This window comes from Talpa occidentalis, unplaced genomic scaffold (assembly GCF_014898055.3).
Source record: "Talpa occidentalis isolate TD23 unplaced genomic scaffold, MPIMG_talOcc4v2.1 talOcc4.15, whole genome shotgun sequence".
In the NCBI taxonomy this organism is placed as follows: Eukaryota; Metazoa; Chordata; class Mammalia; order Eulipotyphla; family Talpidae; genus Talpa; species Talpa occidentalis.
The window spans coordinates 51,159,845-51,178,095 of NW_023601543.1; the positions used below are offsets into that span (position 1 = coordinate 51,159,845).

An 18,251-nucleotide genomic window follows, 5' to 3' on the forward strand; every position below is an offset into this window, starting at 1 on the left:
AAACTGACGTTGATGGCAGGAACCATGTTCACAGTTATTATCTTTAAAAAAAAAGAAATAGAAAATAGAGGCTATTTCTGAAAATTGTCTTCATTACCTTTCCCTCCCCTAAACAGCAGCCTTGGCCCTTCTGCCCCTTAGTGAGTATCTAGTCCTTGCTATTTCCTGCCACAGCAGGCAATTGAAAAAGGCTTCACATCTTTGATAGAGGCAGATATTGTGGCTACCCTAGTCTCATACGTAAAGGATAAAGCTGCCATTTTGCTGATGACAGTCCCTTCTTCCCATGAAGAAGAAATACCACTGGCACTTTGAGAAAGATTTTATGCCTTTGATTTCCATATCCAGGCAACACTTGACTGTGACCCTAACATGTGAAAAGCCTTCGGTTAATTTTAATTTAATCTCTGATTGCAGTATCTCTTGCCCAACAACATGGAATTCTGTAATCAGAATTAAGCAGAGGTATGAGCAAGGATTACTCATCTGAGCAGGGAAAGATTGACTATGCTGATTTCTGTGAAGTGTCCATGGGAAAGACCACTTATCCCTAATTTCATTTAGTAGTATCTGCTGACATCTTAAATGAATTTGTGACAAATATGAAAAGGTTGGTCCAACCTTGTAAAATACTCTTAGTTGTGTTGACATTATGAAGTGACTTATGCTAATTGTTATTATCTTAAATTTAGTAAACAGTAATATATCTTGCCACTCATGCTAGCACATGGATACACATATTCTCACAGAGACACATCTTACTCCTTGTAAGTTCCTTATTAACAAAGTTCAAATCACTGTGGCAAAGGATATAACTATAGCAGAAGATTTGGACATAGTAGGGGGGTGGTGCTATGTTTGGGAAGTATTACATATCTTAGTCATTTAATCATCACTACATAATTTGTAAAATAGGTGCTATTATAATTCCCCATTACTAAAGCAGAGGCTGATTCTGAGAGAAGAAAATTGAGATAATCAGATTATATCACTCTTGTTAAAATTCTATGGTTTCCCCTTTTCCTGAGAATAAAAGTACTAAATCCTCATCCCATTCTCCAGGCTGTCAGTCAACCTCCCTAGTTTTGTCTCAGGTCCCCTTCCTCTAGAGGCTCCAGTCACAATGACCTTTGTTTAGTTCCTCATACTCTTTTCTCCTCTAGGTCTCATGTTAGTCTGTGTACCTGGACTGGCCTCCTCTGTGTTTACCTATTCATTTTCCAGGTCTTAATTTAGATGTCAAATCCTCAGGAATCATCCTTTACTTCCCCCTTGACTCTCCAGTGTCCCTTGGACTATGTTAAATCCCTTTGTTATGTCTTTCCATTGAACTCTACGTCTCATACTACTATTTATCACATGGTTTTACATATAATAGTGTGTTTAGGGTCTATTTTCCTCATTAGATGAAGTTTCCTGTCCAAATATTGTCCTATACTCTGTTCTATCCTTAGCACCTACTACAGTGCCTATCATATGACAATAGTTCCATAGATTTTTTTATTTTTTTTATTTTTTTAGGATGTTAGGATATTTATTAATGTTCTGGTATTTAGACCATGGGACCTAGAAGAACAGACATTGTGAGACTAACTCCAAAGAATACATCTAAAAATAAGTCATACAAACACTAGAATCATCCCTTCTCCCACCATAACATTTCATAATCTCTTTTGATTTCATTAATCTCCCCATGACAACCTCTTGGAAATGGGAGGGCTGGGTCTGTCCTTGTGTTTACTTTCACTCTTAATACGAATCTGCATCCTCTGGGAGTCTTCCCCTTTCTCTTGGCTTCATTCCTAGCCTATTGGACCATTAACCTGCCTATTCCAGTGCTGGTGCATCTTTTACATATTGTACCGACAAGTTAAACAGATACCCAGAATGAGAAAAACCCTATGTATCAAGTAGGCTGTGGTACTTAATCTTTCTTGCTGTGTATATACTATTCTCAAAACATATTTTCACATGCCACATTAAAAGCTATAGTTTTAAAACACAGGATTCAGTATACTATAAATAGAAAAGGAAAGAGAGTGATAGCTTAGTTTTACAATGGGATTAGGCATATATTAAACATTATACATTAAGAAAGCCTATCAGCTCACAGTGACTTCTGCTGTAGCTGTGACTTTTGTTCAATGATGTCTGAAAAACGAGGAACTTTTTTTGAAATAACCACACGAATGTCATCGCTCATATTAAAGCTGCTTCTAGATTTTGTTTTAAAATGTAAAAGGGATGAAAATCCCAACTCACAAAGGTAAGTGGTTGCAAATGGCATAAGGATTTCCAGAGCTGTCTTTGCCAGGCTTGGAAACACTGTGAACTGAGCACACCAGAAATCCTCCAGCTTCATCGTCTCAAATTCTATTAGGATTTGGCCGCTAGCTCGCAATTCAACAATATCATTTTTCATTAAATAACCATCATCAACAAAATCCAGATTAAACAGGAATAGGAATGGGTCCAAAATCCATTTACTTGCCTCATCAAGATCTCCCATGGAAAAATACCTGTGGAAGAAGCTGCTCAACCGTTGCAGATGCAGGGTTATTTCCGTTGCCACGCAGACTGCCTCGTGATCTGAAATTATGATTTCTTCAAGAAAAGGAAAGTTGGTAATTTTTTTTTTCTCAATTCATTTTAGCCAGAATGGAAACTTCCTGACAAAAGCAGACAGCTTCTCTCTGGCTGATACTGTGTTCATGCCAGTCCTTTGCATAGATGCACTGAGTTCATTGAGGTGTTTGAACAAATCTGCAAGATATGCTAGATGAAGTTTAAACTCTATTTTCAAAGCTATCAACTAAATTACTGCTTTGGTGGTGAAGAAACTGATTTATTTCTTCATACATTTCAAAAATATGAGTCAGTATTTGGCCCCGGGAAAGCCACCTCCTCTCAGTGTGGAAAAGGAGAACACTATACTCGATTCCAATTTCTTCAAAAAAGGCCTGAAACAGGCGATTGTTGGGTTCCCGCCCTTTGATGAAATTGACCACCCTAACCACAGTAAACAGGGCTTCCCTCAGGTTCACAGGCAACGTCTTTGTGACCAGTTCATGGGGGTTCAATAAACAATGTTTGATCACGACGTGTTGAACCTCTTTCTTCACATAAGCAACAAACTGAATTTTCTCCTAGCATAGAGGAGGCCACATCAGTGCACACAGAGCCACATACATCAAGAGCTATCTTATGTTTCACAAAGAAATCTCTGAAGAGGTGGAACACATCTACTCCTTTCACTGTTAACTGCAAGGGTTCACAGAATAGGAATTCTTCTATGATCTTTCTTTTATGAATCGCACAAATGCTATTAGCTGGCTGCAGTCGTCCATGTTTGTGGTCTCAGCAAGCTGAATACCCACTTTAAGAGGACTGGCTTTGATATCTTCTAGAACTTGCTGTAAGATGTCCTGGCTCATTTCATCAATTCTGGAGTGGATCACATCATCTGATAAGGGCACCTGCTGAAGCTTCTTTTGTGCATCTGGTCCCAAAACTATTTGTGCTATTTCCAACGCACAAGGTTTCACTAATTTTTCAGCTATTGTGTAAGTATTCTCTTTGGCACATAAATACGCAAACTGATATGATGCCTGCAATAAGGCATCCTCATGAGATGCAACTCCAAATGCTTTCAAGGTTTCACTCTGGTCAGAGGGGACTGGCACGTGCTTCAGGCTGTTGAGGTCATGTCCACTCATGCCACCATGCTGTCTGTTAAAATGGTCTGACAGTTGTGATGGTCTGAGGTCAGCATTTGAAAATACGGAGTTACACAACACACACTGCGGACGCTGAGTTCCATTGACTTCCGTCGTACAGGTGAACCAGTAACGTACATAGTCATCATCCCATTTACGTTTCTTTGACATGGCACACAAAAACGCTCAGGCAGTATTCCAATGATGCTGCGGAATTGTGCTGCTATATGAGCCCGTTTAAGACAGAAGATTCATGATGACCTTAAGTTCAAAGAGTTGAGCTTCAGCCTTTTGTCAGGTGAGGTGATTATAGTGCCAACGGTGTTTGGAACCTCTACTATCGCCTAAGAGGCTTTCTTGTGTTGAGAAACTCACAGGTTTCACTTGCTCCTTCGTGGTACTTAGCAATCACAATATCCTGCGGTGGCGGCGCGGGGCGCAAGCGCAGCCTGGCCCTGGGGGCCGTGTATTGCGGGCCGCGCGTGACGGGGCGTGGGCAACGGGGCTCCGCTCGACCCTGGGCAGAGCAGGTCACGGCAAGGCTTCAGTTCTGCACTCCGCTCAGCCTGCTGCCCAGTTTGGGGCGTGGGAACCTCAGGTCAGAACCCTGAGCAGAACCCGCGTAGAGGGAGAGACACGCTCGCCCGCCGCACCCTCCGCCCCGACCGCGCCAGGTTTCCATCTGGGTCTCCGGGCGGCCTCCCACCCCTCTGCCCTGGCTGCCCCGGGCTTCCATCCGGGTCCTTCCTCCATAGATTTTTTTTTTTAAGATTTATTTATTTTTTATACAAGCACCGGGTACAGTCAGAAGTGCAGAGGGTGAGAGAATTCACCAGAGCCAGAGCGGGGAACAGAACAGGCAGACTGACGAAATACACTGCTGAGGGGAGCAGCGGGGCACTGCAGGAGAGGTCTGCGCACCATGTGGGAGCCTCGCCTGCGGCCAGGATAGACCAGTGCTGCAGAGGCTGCAGCCAGCTTCGCAGCCCAGCGCTCAACCATTGCACCACCAGGGGAGGCCCTCCATAGATTTTGAGTGAATGCATATGTATATCCTCTATAGTTGGTTCATTAATAGTTGCTCAATATATATAGTTTATATATAGTTATTATTATTGTTCCAGGGCAAATAAAACACCAGGGACAGAGCCAAGATTTACACCCAGATCTGAATCTAAATCCCATGTTCCTTTCACAATATGGCTTTGCCTACCAAAATGCCTTCTAGGCCCAGAAGTGCCACAATTTGGTTCTGTGACTTAAGATGAGACATATAGATGATGATACAAATATATAAACTGGATAGATGATGAAACAAAAAAAGGAAGGGGGGAAGTAAGGAAGGAAATTATCACTCTGAATCTCAGTTTTTCATTCTGCAAACTAAGGTAGGGATCTGTGAAGTTCAAATTGCTCTGCATGTAACCTAGAAGAGAAGAAACATGTAAGATAAGAGGAACTCTAAATAGTTACTTATTACAAATCAGTGCCATCTCTCTACAAGACAATTACACAGGTATACCAAGAAACCTTGATATTTTATGTCTCTCAGGGGCTACTGGGTTGTTTCCAAGTCTTACCTATTATAAATAGTGCTGCAATAAACATAGGGGTGCATGTATCCTTTTGAATTAATGTGTTTATGTCCTTTGGGTAGATCCCCAGGAGTGGAATTGCTGGGTCATATGGTAGCTCCATTTTTAGTAAACTTCCACACAGCTTTCCATAGTGGTTGGACTTGTTTGCACTCCCACCAGCAGTGTAGGAGAGTTCCTTTTTCACCACATCCTGGCCAACATTTGTTGTTGCTAGTTCATTTCATATGTGCCATTCTTACTGATGTAAGGTATTCTCTCATTGTGGTTTTGATTTGCATTCCTCTGATTATGGGGGATGTTGAACATTTTTTCATGTGATTGTTGGCCATTTGCATTTCATCTTTGCAGAAGTGTCGTTTAAGTTCTTCTGCCCGTTTTTTGGCTGTTTACTTTGTTTTTCTTGAGTCATGTGAGTTCTTTGTATATCTTTGTAATCAATACCTTATCAGTTGCGTGGAGTGTGAAAACTTTCTCTCAATCAGTGGGATGTCTCTTTGTTTTGATTAATGTACTTTTGCTGTACAGAAGCTTTTTTTAATTTGATGTAATCCCAGGTGTTTATCTTTTCCTTCATTTTTTTTTTTGTTATGGGGGATGGGCTTTAAAGATGTTGTTTATATGTATGTCTTGTAATGTTTTACCTATCTTTTCTTCTATGTATTTTATGGTTTCAGGTCTTATGTTCAGTTCTTTTATCCATTTGAGTTGATTCTTGTGCATGGTGTGAGGTAGTGGTCTAGTTTCATTCTGTTGCATGTGGTGGCCTAGTTTTCCCAGCATAAGGTGGGAGTATTTTGTTGTGAAGACTTTGAGAGGCTATTTAGCATCTTTGGCCCATGTACAGTAAATATCAGTAGTATTCTTGAATCAACCTGACAGCTAAAACACCCCACATCTGCAAATGCTCTATAAGGAAAAAAAAATTATCCACATTTGAAACCCACTGAACTTTTATCTCAGAAGGATCTCTTAATCTCTTAATTGTATTGTAATGACTCCAGGTTGCCTCTCTCAAGAGTGGGGAGCTTAGAAAGATGGAGTAGGAAGGTAGCCTTGATTCAGGACCTAACTGTACTCCATTCCCATTTTCCTCCCTCTCTTGCTGGTCTGTTCCCTGTTTTGGGGGCATTTCAGGAATAAGACCCTACAGATGGAGAAGATCAAGGCCCGTTTGAAGGCTGAGTTTGAGGCTCTTGAGTCAGAGGAGAGGCACCTGAAGGAATACAAGCAGGAAATGGATCTCCTACTACAGGAAAAGATGGCCCATGTGGAGGAACTCCGATTAATCCATGCTGACATCAATGTGGTATGTGACTGGCTATCTAAAGCCTATCTCCGGCCCTTTGTGGAATAGGTAGTAATGAGTATTTTGGCTTCTCCTTGAGATGTGACTGTGGCCAACTTGGGGGAGTAGGCATCAAGTGTGGTGCAGTGGAAGAATCCAGGAGTTCCAAGAACTAGCCCTGCCTCTGTCACTGTCTGTTGTATCACTGGAGAAGTCCTTTCTCTCTGGGCCTCTTTCTCTCTTTATAGTATATGAGAGGGAATCAATCACCTCTAAGGTCTCTTTTAACTCCGATATGTTCTCATTCTTGGAGTCTGGGAATTAAGAATTAGCCTTTGGGAAAAGTAGAATAGGCAGCCACCTCTAAGGTCTAGCTTCCAATGAGGCCAAACAATTTCTTCCTACCTGCCAAAGCTGGGTTCCCTCAGTAGAATCTCTCCTTTGGAGACTCTTGGAATATGAGGAATGCACTGTTTGCTAATGTGGTAACTTCCTCACCCTTTGGAGTTATTCAAGTAGAGTATAAGTTGCAATAACTGTCTCAATTGCAATAACTGATGATTCTTATGATTTGTTCACTAACAGGGAGGTAAGAGGTGCTGACATGTAAGGTCATTAGGACCTATGACAATGAGAAGTACTTTTTTAAGAATTGCATTGAAAAAATTAAGTGTCTTTTTTGGGGGAAATTTATTTCCCTGGTGATATTTATTGACATTGTCATGTCTAGGATCTTAAAAGAAATATGAATGAGATTTGGACAGTAAGTACATGGGATTTTCTGTATTATAGACCACAGCATTCCTGGGTTTCAGGGGGAGTTGTCCGTTTTTCTGCCTGTTAACCAAGGATAAAAAGCCAATGAAATGTACCAGACATTAGCTATAGAAGGCCTGAGATTCTAGTCCAGTATTTCTGAAGCTTGAACATGCATCAGAATTACCTGGGGAGCCTGTTAAAATACAGATTGTTGGATTCCATCCCAGAGTTTCTTTTCTTTTTTTTTAAGGAATTTTTTTTAAAGATTTATTTATATTTTTATACAAGAACTGGGGTACAGGCCAGAGATGCAGGAGGGTGAAGAGGATTCACCAGAGGCAGAGCAGGGAGCAGAACAGGCAGACGACAGAAATACACTGCTGAGGGAAGCAGCAGGCGAGACAGGAGAGGTCTGCCGCACCATTTGGGATTCTCGCTGGCCAGGATCGAACCCGCACTGCAGAAGCTGCAGACTGCTTCAGAGCATGGCGCTCAACTCACTGTGCCACCGGGGAGTCCCCATCCCAGTTGCTGATTCTATATACCTGGGGGGAGGGAGTCTGAGAATTTGCTTTCCAGGAGAAAGGCCACAGGCATAGGAGGCAGAAACCCTGAGTCTTTATCTAGGATTTGTGTTTAAGATATATTTTTCTGAGAAAGTTTCTTTTCTCTGTCAATTCTCTGACTTGTAAAAGGGTGGTGGGGTGGACTAAATGAGCTCTAAGAGCCAGCCATTCCAGCACTAAAATTCTATATTTGAGCAATAAATTACCATTTATTGATTCTTTACTCTGTTGTAGTTCCTGTAATGAAAGTTTAATATAAACTTATCATTAAATCTTCACGAAGATTATATGAAGTCAGCATTATTATTATCATCACCATTTTACAGATGAAGAAACTGAAACGTGACAAGAGTCACATAGAATACATGGTGGAAGGACTTGATCATCGAATAGTCTGGCTCTGGAACCTGTGTTCCAGACTCAGCTGTACCATTTCCCTGAGTATCTTGAGGTATGTGCCTACATCACTCTGTGTTCCAGATGGAAAACACCATCAAACAGTCAGAGAATGACCTGAACAAGCTGTTAGAGTCTACCCGTCGGCTACATGATGAGTATAAGCCATTGAAGGAACATGTGGATGCCCTGCGCATGACTTTGGGCCTGCAGAGGCTCCCTGATCTTTGTGAAGAGGAGGAGAAACTCTCCTTGGAGTAAGCTGCCTGCCCCCTGCCCCTGCCATATCCCCCCCACACACACACACTCACACACATGCATGCATGTGCACACACACACACACACACATAGATGTATGTATATGCATAAAGCCTGGACTGAAAGTCAGGATGCCCAGTCCTAGCCCTGACCTGCCAATGACTAACTCATTGCATGACCTTATGCAAGTCTCTGTGCTGGGCTGTTACATCAAAAGGATGATTAGACTAGAATTATTGATGGCTTTTAAAAATCTTCGTGTGATTTTGACAGTACAAGACTACATATGTGACATTTAAGAGCTCACTTCCCAAGTCAGGTTTTTGAAAGAGTGTCTAGAAACCTTTAAAAGCACGTAAGACTGAGATTGGAATTTCACCTTAGGATCTGGAGTTAAAAACTGGGCTTACCTTACAAAGAGGTTCAACTCAATAGAATGAAACATACTTTCTTAAGGCAGAGCAGGCTGCCTGTGGAAGAGGTGAGCCTCAGCAGAGACCTGAGGACACTTAATAGGAAGACTGCTGGGACAGAGGGTAGGTGAATGCCCTTTAAGGACTTTACTACCCTTAGGATATCCTGATCTTCTGGATCTGTCAGATTCAAGGAGCAGGAAGATCATTCTTCCCAGCAAACAATATGCCTGATACCCAGGAAGAAGAACCTTATACTGGTGAGGGTGCAGAAGCTTTCCATAGTGAGCCATAGCCCAATACCCTTGGTTTCATGACATGGAGTCCTTACAAGGGGCACAGTTCTTGTTTTCAACATGATATAGCTAATGTCTCTCATCTCCAAAGTTACTTTGAAAAGCAGAAAGCAGAGTGGCAGACGGAACCTCAAGAGCCCCCCATCCCTGAGTCCCTGGCCGCTGCTGCCGCTGCCGCCCAACAACTCCAAGTGGCTAGGAAGCAGGACACTCGGCAAACAGCAACCTTCAGGCAGCAGCCCCCACCTATGAAGGTGAGTGAGTTGTATAAGGATTTTGGAGGAAGCAAGGTATCCGTAAGAAGCCCCACCGAAGGTTGGGTCTTGGTCTCTGGCCTTATTAATATAGGGCTTTTCAAAATAGCCTTTGTGTGGGACACAGAAGTAAGAGATGGTATGTATGCGCTATATGGACCCACTGGTTTTGTTGTTTCACATTCCAGAGAGGTTAGAATGCACAGATATTAGAAGGCTCTGCTAAAGTATACTTTTCAAAAAGTCAGAAATGATTCATATAGAATATCCTCTGGCCTACACCCCAGTTCTTGTGTGCATAAATAAATATTAAACAAAGAGAAATGATTCATATAGATATATAGTGAGCATAATTCATTAATATTCATTAATGAAGGATTACAAAACTGATTCCAAGAGCATTTGAGGAATAGGTAATTATATAGTCAGAAAAGGAAAGGAATGCAGAAATAAGTCTGCAGAGTAAAGTATAGAATAGTTTAATGTCCTACAGTGCAATAAAACTGTAACCTTTGTGGTTGTATTCTTTTTTTTTTTTTGAATAGAAGTCTGCTTCTACTGGGTGAAAAGTCAGAGTCTGGGCCCTGATCCATAGTGAATAATCAAACAAATGGACATTCTCTAACCAAATTAGAGCCTATAGGCCAAGTCTGACCTGCTTCCTGTTTTTGCGAATAAAGTTTTATTGGCCTACATGCATGCCTCTTTGATGATATAATGTCTGCAGCTTCTTTCATGTAAGACAGTTATTGTTGAGTAGTTGCAACTAAAAACATGACCTGAGGGCCTCCCCTGGTGGCTTAGTTGTTGAGCGCTGGGCTGTGAAGCTGCCAGCAGCCTCTGCAGCACCCGTGAGATCCCCGGCCACAGGTGAGGGTCCCACATAGTGCACAGACCTCTCCTGCCGTGCCCGCTGCTCCCCTCAGCAGTGTATTTCATCAGTCTGCCTGTTCTGTTCCCTGCTCTGGCTCTGGTGAATTCTCTCACCCTCCCTCGCTTCCGACTGTACCCAGTGCTTGTATAAATAAAATAAATAAATCTTTAAAAAAAAAAAAAAAAAAAACATGACCTGAAAAATCTGAAATATTTACTATTTTGGTCTCTATGGAAAAAATGTATTGATACCTGTCCTAGATTATTAAATAATCCTTGAGTGGGCCTGTTAGACCATGTTTCAGTATAATGCTGAAAGGGTATATGGTTCTCATTTTGCTTTTCTCCAAGCTTTGGATATTTACCCTCTTTGACCCTCACTGCCATATATCCTTTACATCCCTTATATCAAGAAATGATTTCTACTCAGATCTCACTGATAACTGCTCCTTCCTGCTGAGAAATCGTAATTACTTTCTGGATCCCTGGAGACTACAAGGCTGAATCATGGCCTAGAAGAATCTGACCACTAACTTTATTTGTCTTGTGTCCCCAACTAGGCCTGTTTGTCATGTCATCAACAAATTCACCGGAACGCACCTATATGCCCTCTGTGCAAAGCTAAGAGTCGGTCCCGGAACCCTAAAAAGCCAAAACGGAAGCAGGATGAATGAAGAAAAGGAGAACATAGAGCTCCACTGCTCATAACCCCTCCCTTTGCCAGAGTGGTTGATGTCCTGATGTTAAACAACACTTCCCCACCTCTACCAAGTCTCCTCTATAATGTGATGGAAGCACAACGCCATTCACACTTAGTTCTTATTTCTTTTTGCTCTTGGGGTTTTTGGTTTAGGAAGAGATATAGTTCAGGTGCTAACGTCAATGTGTTTGATTACTTTCTCTCCCGTCTACATTTCCATGTCTGCCCTTGTTTGGAGCTGAAAGAAGGGCAGAAGGCCCAGATATGATTCTTTGTCTCTTGTGAATAAGACCTGGGGCCTAAGGTCTGAGGGCTCAGGGCCATCCATAATTTGTTTCATGTGAAGACTTGAGTTTCCTCCTCCCTGTATTTTTGCCTTAGATTCAGAAGGGACAACAGTCTTAACGGACTTTCCAATAGGCTTGATGCATACATCTTGCCACCCCTCCTCATCTCATCTTCAAGGTCCAGAGGGAGCTTACATAAGCCCTCCTTTTCATATTCATTTGGAAGACCTGTCTCTTATAGAGTTCACCCTCATTCCTGGTATCTCAGATATACTAAAATTCTTAGTTAGTGGGCTGTGTGTCCGAGGGTCCTGATATCTGTGGGCCTTTACTCCATATCCCTACTTTTTGCAAATCAGTAATAGAATTTATGCACAGTGAAATCTGGAAACCAGATCCACTCCACAAGTCCTGCCTAAGTTGATGCGGTAAGGCATTGGATTGAGGACTCTGCTGTACAAGCTACCTTAGGCTGAGAGGATCCCCAGGCTAACAATATCTGTGTTTTGCCTTTTTATTTTTTTTTTTTTTTCAAAATCATCACTCCAGTATTTTACTCAGTGTTGTATCTTTGGAATCACACAAGTTAGTTAATATTCAAGTGAGTGCAAATCACTTGACAATTTTACACATGCAGGTGAGTAAGATTTGCCCTCCAGTCAACATTCCCTCTTTTGGGTTTTTCCCCTTCTATAAGACAGTATCAGCTCAGGTCAGCTGCTGGCCATCCCTTTCCTATGGATTATGCAAGTGGCCTTCCCTCCCTAAAGAAAAATATACCAGCTCCCCAAGCCCTAACAACTCTCTAATTAAGTCAATGTCAGACTTAAGAAATAGGGATGGGGCTGTCTGACTGAAAAATTTTAGTTCCACATCTTAGTCCTTGGCTGGGGAGGGGAGATATTTTTCCTTCCTTAATTGTAGTTTTAAGTTGTCACAGTGACTGTGTGTTCATAATATAAAGCGTTCCTTTGCTCATTGAAAAATAAGATATATGTCTGTACAAATCCTTTTAAATAAACATTTGTTCATTGGAGTAATGCTGACTGGATGCCTGCAAGTATCAGATGTAATGCCTTTTCCCCTCCTGGGGGAAAAGCAACTCTACTTCTTGGTGGGAGGAACTGTGTATGTCAGCGATGAGGGGGATTGTTGGCCATATTTGCTTTTTTTTATTATTTATTTATGTATATATTTTTGTTTTTTTGCTAATTCTTTTTTTTAAGATTGATTTATTTATTTATACAAGCACTAGGTACAGTCAGAAGCGTGGGAGGGTGAGAGAATTCAGCAGAGCCAGAGCAGGGAGCAGAACAGACAGACTGACGAAATGACGAAATACACTGCTGAGGGGGAGCAGCAGGTGACAGGAGAGGTCTGCGCGCCATGTGGGACCCTCACCCGGTGGCCAGGGATCGAACTGGCGCTGCAGAGGCTGCAGGCAGCTTCGCCACCCAGCACTCAACCGCTGCGCCACCGGGGAGGCCCTAGGTAAATATTTTTGTACCCTCCTCTCAGTTGTAAGTCCTGTAAAGTTCTACCACCAATTCACCCATGAACCATCATCATAATCCCTTGTGCTCTTCCTGCACCCTGTTTTGATTCCTTCCCCTCCCTGTCCCCTGCAGTATGTCTCTGATTAATAGTTGCCTGCTATTTTTATTAATTATTATTTTTCCTCATTCCTTATTGGTTCCCCTATATTCCTCCTATAAGTGAAACCATCTGGTATTTTTTTTCCTTCTGACTTATTTCAGTGAGCATAATCTTTTCCAGCTCCATCCATGTTGCTACTAATAGCATGAGTTTATATTTTTTACATCATTTTTCATTTTTGCATAATGTATGCATTTGCATCTTGGTTATAGTCTCCGAAAATTCCCACTACCATTGTTTGGATTCTACTCCATTCTCCCCCCATGTAGTGTGTCTCTGGTTTATAGTTACCTGCTGATTTTGATTTTTACTTTATTATAATTAGTCTTTTTCCTGATCCCTTATTTGGGTTTTCTAAATTCCTGCTATTCCTTGTATTTTTCTCGTTCTTTCTGGCTTATTTCACTGAGCATGATCCCTTCCAGCTCCATCTATGTTGCTGCAAATGGCCTGAGTTTATCTTTTTTGATTGCTGGGTAACATTTCATTGTGTATATATACCACATCTTCTTGATCCACTCGTCTATTTTTTTTGGCATTTGGGTTTCTATATCTTACCTATTGTAAATACAGCTGCAATAAACATAGGGGTGCAGGTATCCTTTTGAATTAATGTTTTTGTGTTCTTTGGGTCGATTCCTAGGAGTGGAATTTCTGAGTCATATGGTATCTAATTTTTTAGTAATTTGAGGAACCTCAGCACAGCTGTCTTAGTGGTTGGACCAGTTTGCATTGCAACCAGCAGTGTAGGAGAGTTCCCTTTTCTCCACATCCTAGTGTTGGTCATATTTGCAGACAATTGACTACATCGTCCAGCAACAACCTTGCAAGGAAGATGTTATGAGTGTCCATTTTTACAGATGATAAAAATGAGACTCAAAATTGAAAAAGTTTTTGTCGATGAAGCTAGAGTCAGACACATGTCTATCTGCCTCTAAAACCTGTGTTCCTTTTGCCTACGTGCCTACAGGTAAGTCTGAGACCTGTTTAAGGGATAATAAAAAATGGAAGAGAAGGAATAAAAGTAGAATGAATGAAAAAGAATAAGGCAAGGGGATGCAGGAGAGAGATCGAGAAGGAAGAAGAGAAGGTAGGAGTACTTATTTGTTAATTTGGTAAAATGCTTTCTACTTAAAGTACCTTCTTCAAATTCTTATTTAATGCTTACAGTAAAAACCTGCATTGTTAGTAAAGTATGTATTAATATCATTCATATACAGATGAGACCCAGAGAGAGGAACAGACTTGCCCAAGTTCATAAAGCAGGCTAAGAGCAAAGCCATTGCAAGACCCCAGGTCTTCCTGTCTGGGAATAACTTAGTTGGGACACTCTCCATGCTTGACAGAGTGAGGATGAATTGTATACATACTTTGTACCACAAGTTGCTTTTACACTAAAAATAGGATCTCCACAGGGGAGATCTAGCTATTCTGGGCTAGTTCAAGTTCGCTATTGGTCAAGTTCGCTATTGCTATTATGCCCTTAGATTTCCCATAGTAACAATCAGTATCTTTGCAATGATCAACAGTTCCCAAGGAGACTGGGAAGGCTATTAACTCGAGTCATATTATTTACTTAATTTCTCATGGTCTCTATTTTCCTATGATAGACTAGTTGTAATTGTCATAGTATTGCTGTGAAAATTAAATGAGTTAATACATTAAAGTGCCTAGAACAGCACCTGACCAGCATAATGGTAGTTATGAAGAAGAAAGTAATTATGACTGGCTTCTTTAGAAGCCAATAACAATGACTAGAGAGGGAGAAACAAGGAGGAGAAGGGAGGAAGAAAAGGGAGAAAGAAGTGACAAATAGAATTCCAAGCATGTGCAAAGATCAGAGGGTACAATAAGTAAGATTGCCCAGTGTAAAGCTGAGAGCTGAGAGTCATGAATCCCTTATTGGAGCTTGATGAAATGCAGATTCTGTTGCCACTGGCCACTGAGTCTGTTTAATGATTGTCTAAGCCACAGGCCCTTCTTATGCACTGGGAAGAATCCCTCTTTCCACCACATTGTTTTCTGTTTGTGGCGGGGAAGGCAAAAACATCCATAAAAAAGAATTCCCCATAGGTAGTCTAGGATTTCTTGCAGTATACAAGGAAAAGACACTGACCCAGGAGCCATTTATTCCTGGATTCAAATCTCAAATAGCTGTCAATTTTTGAGCAAATTATCAAACATCTATGGCTTCCAATTTCCTTATCTCTAAAAGGAAATTGGTGTATGTATGTAGTTACAGTGAAAATAATAATATCTTCTGTGTAAAGTGACAGTGAACAATTTACAAACCATTCACTGGATGCTCATAATTTAGTAAACATTGTAAGAAGTAAACACAGCAATCATGTGCTTTCATGTACTTCACTACACTATATGGGAAGTAGCATAAGATCATGGATACTAAAGCCAAAGACTGAATTCAACTCTCAGCAATGCCATTGCTAACTGTAACCATCAGGAAACTCATTAACTTCTTGAAACATCAGCTGTTCAATGGAGGTAATAAAATTTACCTCATTAGATTGTGGAGGATTAAATAGGTAACATGTATAAAGTGCACATAGAAAAATTTGTGTTTGATCGACAAGTAAAATCACATCTTCCTAACAACACCTGGTGTCATGAACTTGGAGACAGAAAATTGAAAAATGCCTTCCAATATGGATCTATCTACACACTAAACCACAAGAATGCTTAGAAGAATGTACTGGTGTATGAAATTTGTTTAGAAATGCATCAAAACTTAGGTGGATTGGTGGATGTATAGAAGGACAGATATGTGATAAAGTCTAGTAAATACTAATTGTAGGATCTAGGTTGAGCCATATGAGTGTTAGCTATGAAATTTGCTATATATTTACATTTTTTCACAATAAAATATTGGGAAGTTATTTTTTTCTTTTTCCTTCTGACTTATTTCGCTGAGCATAATCCCTTCTAGCTCCATCCATGTTGCTACTAATGGCATGAATTTATTTTTTTAAGATTAATTTATTTATGCATACAAGAGCTGGGGTACAGAACAGAGATGTGGGGTGGGGGGAGATGGTGAGAGGATTCACCAGAGACAGAGTGGGGAGCAGAACAGGCAGACGGGCTGAAACACAATACTGCGGGGAGCAGTGGGTGAGACAGGAGAGGTCTGCCTCGCCATGCGCGTCTCTCCCTGGCTGGCCGGGGATCGAACTTGTGCTGCAGAGGCTGCAGACTGCTTCACAGTGTGGTGCTCAACCCCTTGCGCCACCGGGGAGGCCCTGAATTTATATTTTTTGATTGCTGAATAGTATTCCATTGTGTGTATATATATCATATCTTCTTGATCTAATCATCTATTTTTGGGTATTTTGGTTGTTTCCATATCTTACCTATTGTAAAGAGAACTGTAATAAACACAGGAGTGCAGGTATCCTTTTTAATTAATGTTTTTATGTCTTTTGGGCAGATTCCTAGGAGTGGAATTGTTGTGTCATATGGTAGCTCCATTTATAGTAGTTTGAGATATAGTATGGTTTCACTTATAGGAGGAATATAGGGGAACCAAATAAGGGATTGGGAAAAAGTAATAATAATAATAATAATAAAGAACAAAATTAGCAGGCAACTATCAATCAGAGACTCTCTGCAGGGAGGGGGATGGAGAGGAGTCAAAACAAAGGAGGGAAGAACACAAGGGTGCACAGGTGAATTGGTGGTGGGAATTTTACGGGGCTACACCTGAGTCGAGAAAGCATACATTGTACACAAATTAATAATGATAAAAATATATCAAGGTATAATTGACATAACATTATGTTGGTTTCAGATGTACAACATAGTGATAAGATTTGTATATATTGCAATATGATGATATACAATCTCTTGAGTCTCTCTAATCATACCTAATTACAATTTTTTTCATGTAATGAGAACTTTTATGATCTATGCTCTAGCAATATTTTTCTTCTTTTTAAACTGTTTTTAATCCATATCATAATCAGGCCTCTGGGCAGTTTGAGATCTGACTGACTGACTTACTCTGCCATCTGTACAGATGCTGTCCCTTTTGGTGATGGGGTGCAAGTGTGTACAGAATCTTCTCCACATTGTTGTTTTTATCTATTATATCTGCATCTTTCTCCATACATCATCACACTCTGACTTTTGAGCTCAGAATCCCACAACATTGATATTACCAAGCACACTGAGATACTGTCCTTGTTCTCTGGATCCTGCTGTCAACCCTGACTCCATGCCATTCTTCTGCAATCTGATCAAGTAACCATATTACCCACCAAGAGGAATCTGTATTCAATCCAGAAACAGAAATAATGGCTTCTATTTTAATCCAAAAGGAGTGGGAACAAATGTTTGTACTGACAACCCCTAAAGAAAATGATGGGCAAACCTAGGAAACCACAAAGGTACTGGTGGCTGTTTATCTGTTCCCAGGAGAGGAGTCTAGAGGGAAGTATACTATTTAATGCTACTCTGGCAGGATGTTTGTTTTAGCTTGTCAGACTTTGTTTTAGCCATCTGCCTTCTAATATATTTCCCTCTGCGACACGTGTATTAGAGTGAAGACAGATTTGAAAGAATCGAAATATAAAAGCTTTTTATGAAATATTTATTGCGGTCTAAGCACTGAGCTATGTGCATTACATAATGTTCAAATTTAACCTTCAGGGTTATGTACATACTAAATCTTATCCCTCAGGTGGTACCCATTCCCTAAAATGGGTACATACTATTATTATCCTTATCTCACAAAAACCTGGAAACCAAATGATTAAGTTTCTTGCCCAAAGTAAATTGCAGAGCTGGTGCAGAAACCTAAAAATTAGACACCCAAAACCAAGTGCACAACCAGTTTCCCAAAGTGATCCACCATTTAATTTTGAATGGAAGTACTCTTGGACACAACCACCATGAACTTCACAGCAGACTTCACAACCCTTGAGTGTCCTTCTTAAGATACAGAAGGATTGGACAGTCATGATACAATGTAAAGCATTGTTCATTGATCTCCTCTCCTTCCAGCATGTCAACCAAAACTCAGGAATAGGCAGAGCTTAGAAAGAGAACACTTCAGCTATTAACACTTCCTATTTACAGTAATTTTGGTCTACCTCATCATTGCTGAATCTGTGAATATAAGTGGCTGCTACTCTCCATTCTATCACAATGGTAGCATTTACCCTTGCTATTACTACCT

The 18,251-nt window shown here is 40.8% G+C and overlaps 1 protein-coding gene across 2 annotated transcripts in view; it reads left to right on the forward strand.

Moving 5' to 3' along the window:
• ZC4H2 (zinc finger C4H2-type containing) overlaps window positions 1-12,568 on the forward strand; it is a 63,105-nt gene extending 50,537 nt beyond the window's left edge. Inside the window, exons 2-5 of one of the 2 annotated variants that reach the window (XM_037512322.2) lie at window positions 6,449-6,620; window positions 8,405-8,577; window positions 9,379-9,541; window positions 10,975-12,567. In XM_037512322.2, the coding sequence (XP_037368219.1) occupies window positions 6,449-6,620; window positions 8,405-8,577; window positions 9,379-9,541; window positions 10,975-11,088 (622 nt within the window). In that variant the 3' untranslated portion in view covers window positions 11,089-12,567. Of the gene's footprint in view, window positions 1-6,448; window positions 6,621-8,404; window positions 8,578-9,378; window positions 9,542-10,974 lie in introns of both variants that reach the window. The other variant, XM_037512324.2, reaches the window with a different exon arrangement.
• The last annotated feature ends 5,683 nt before the right edge of the window (window positions 12,569-18,251 follow it).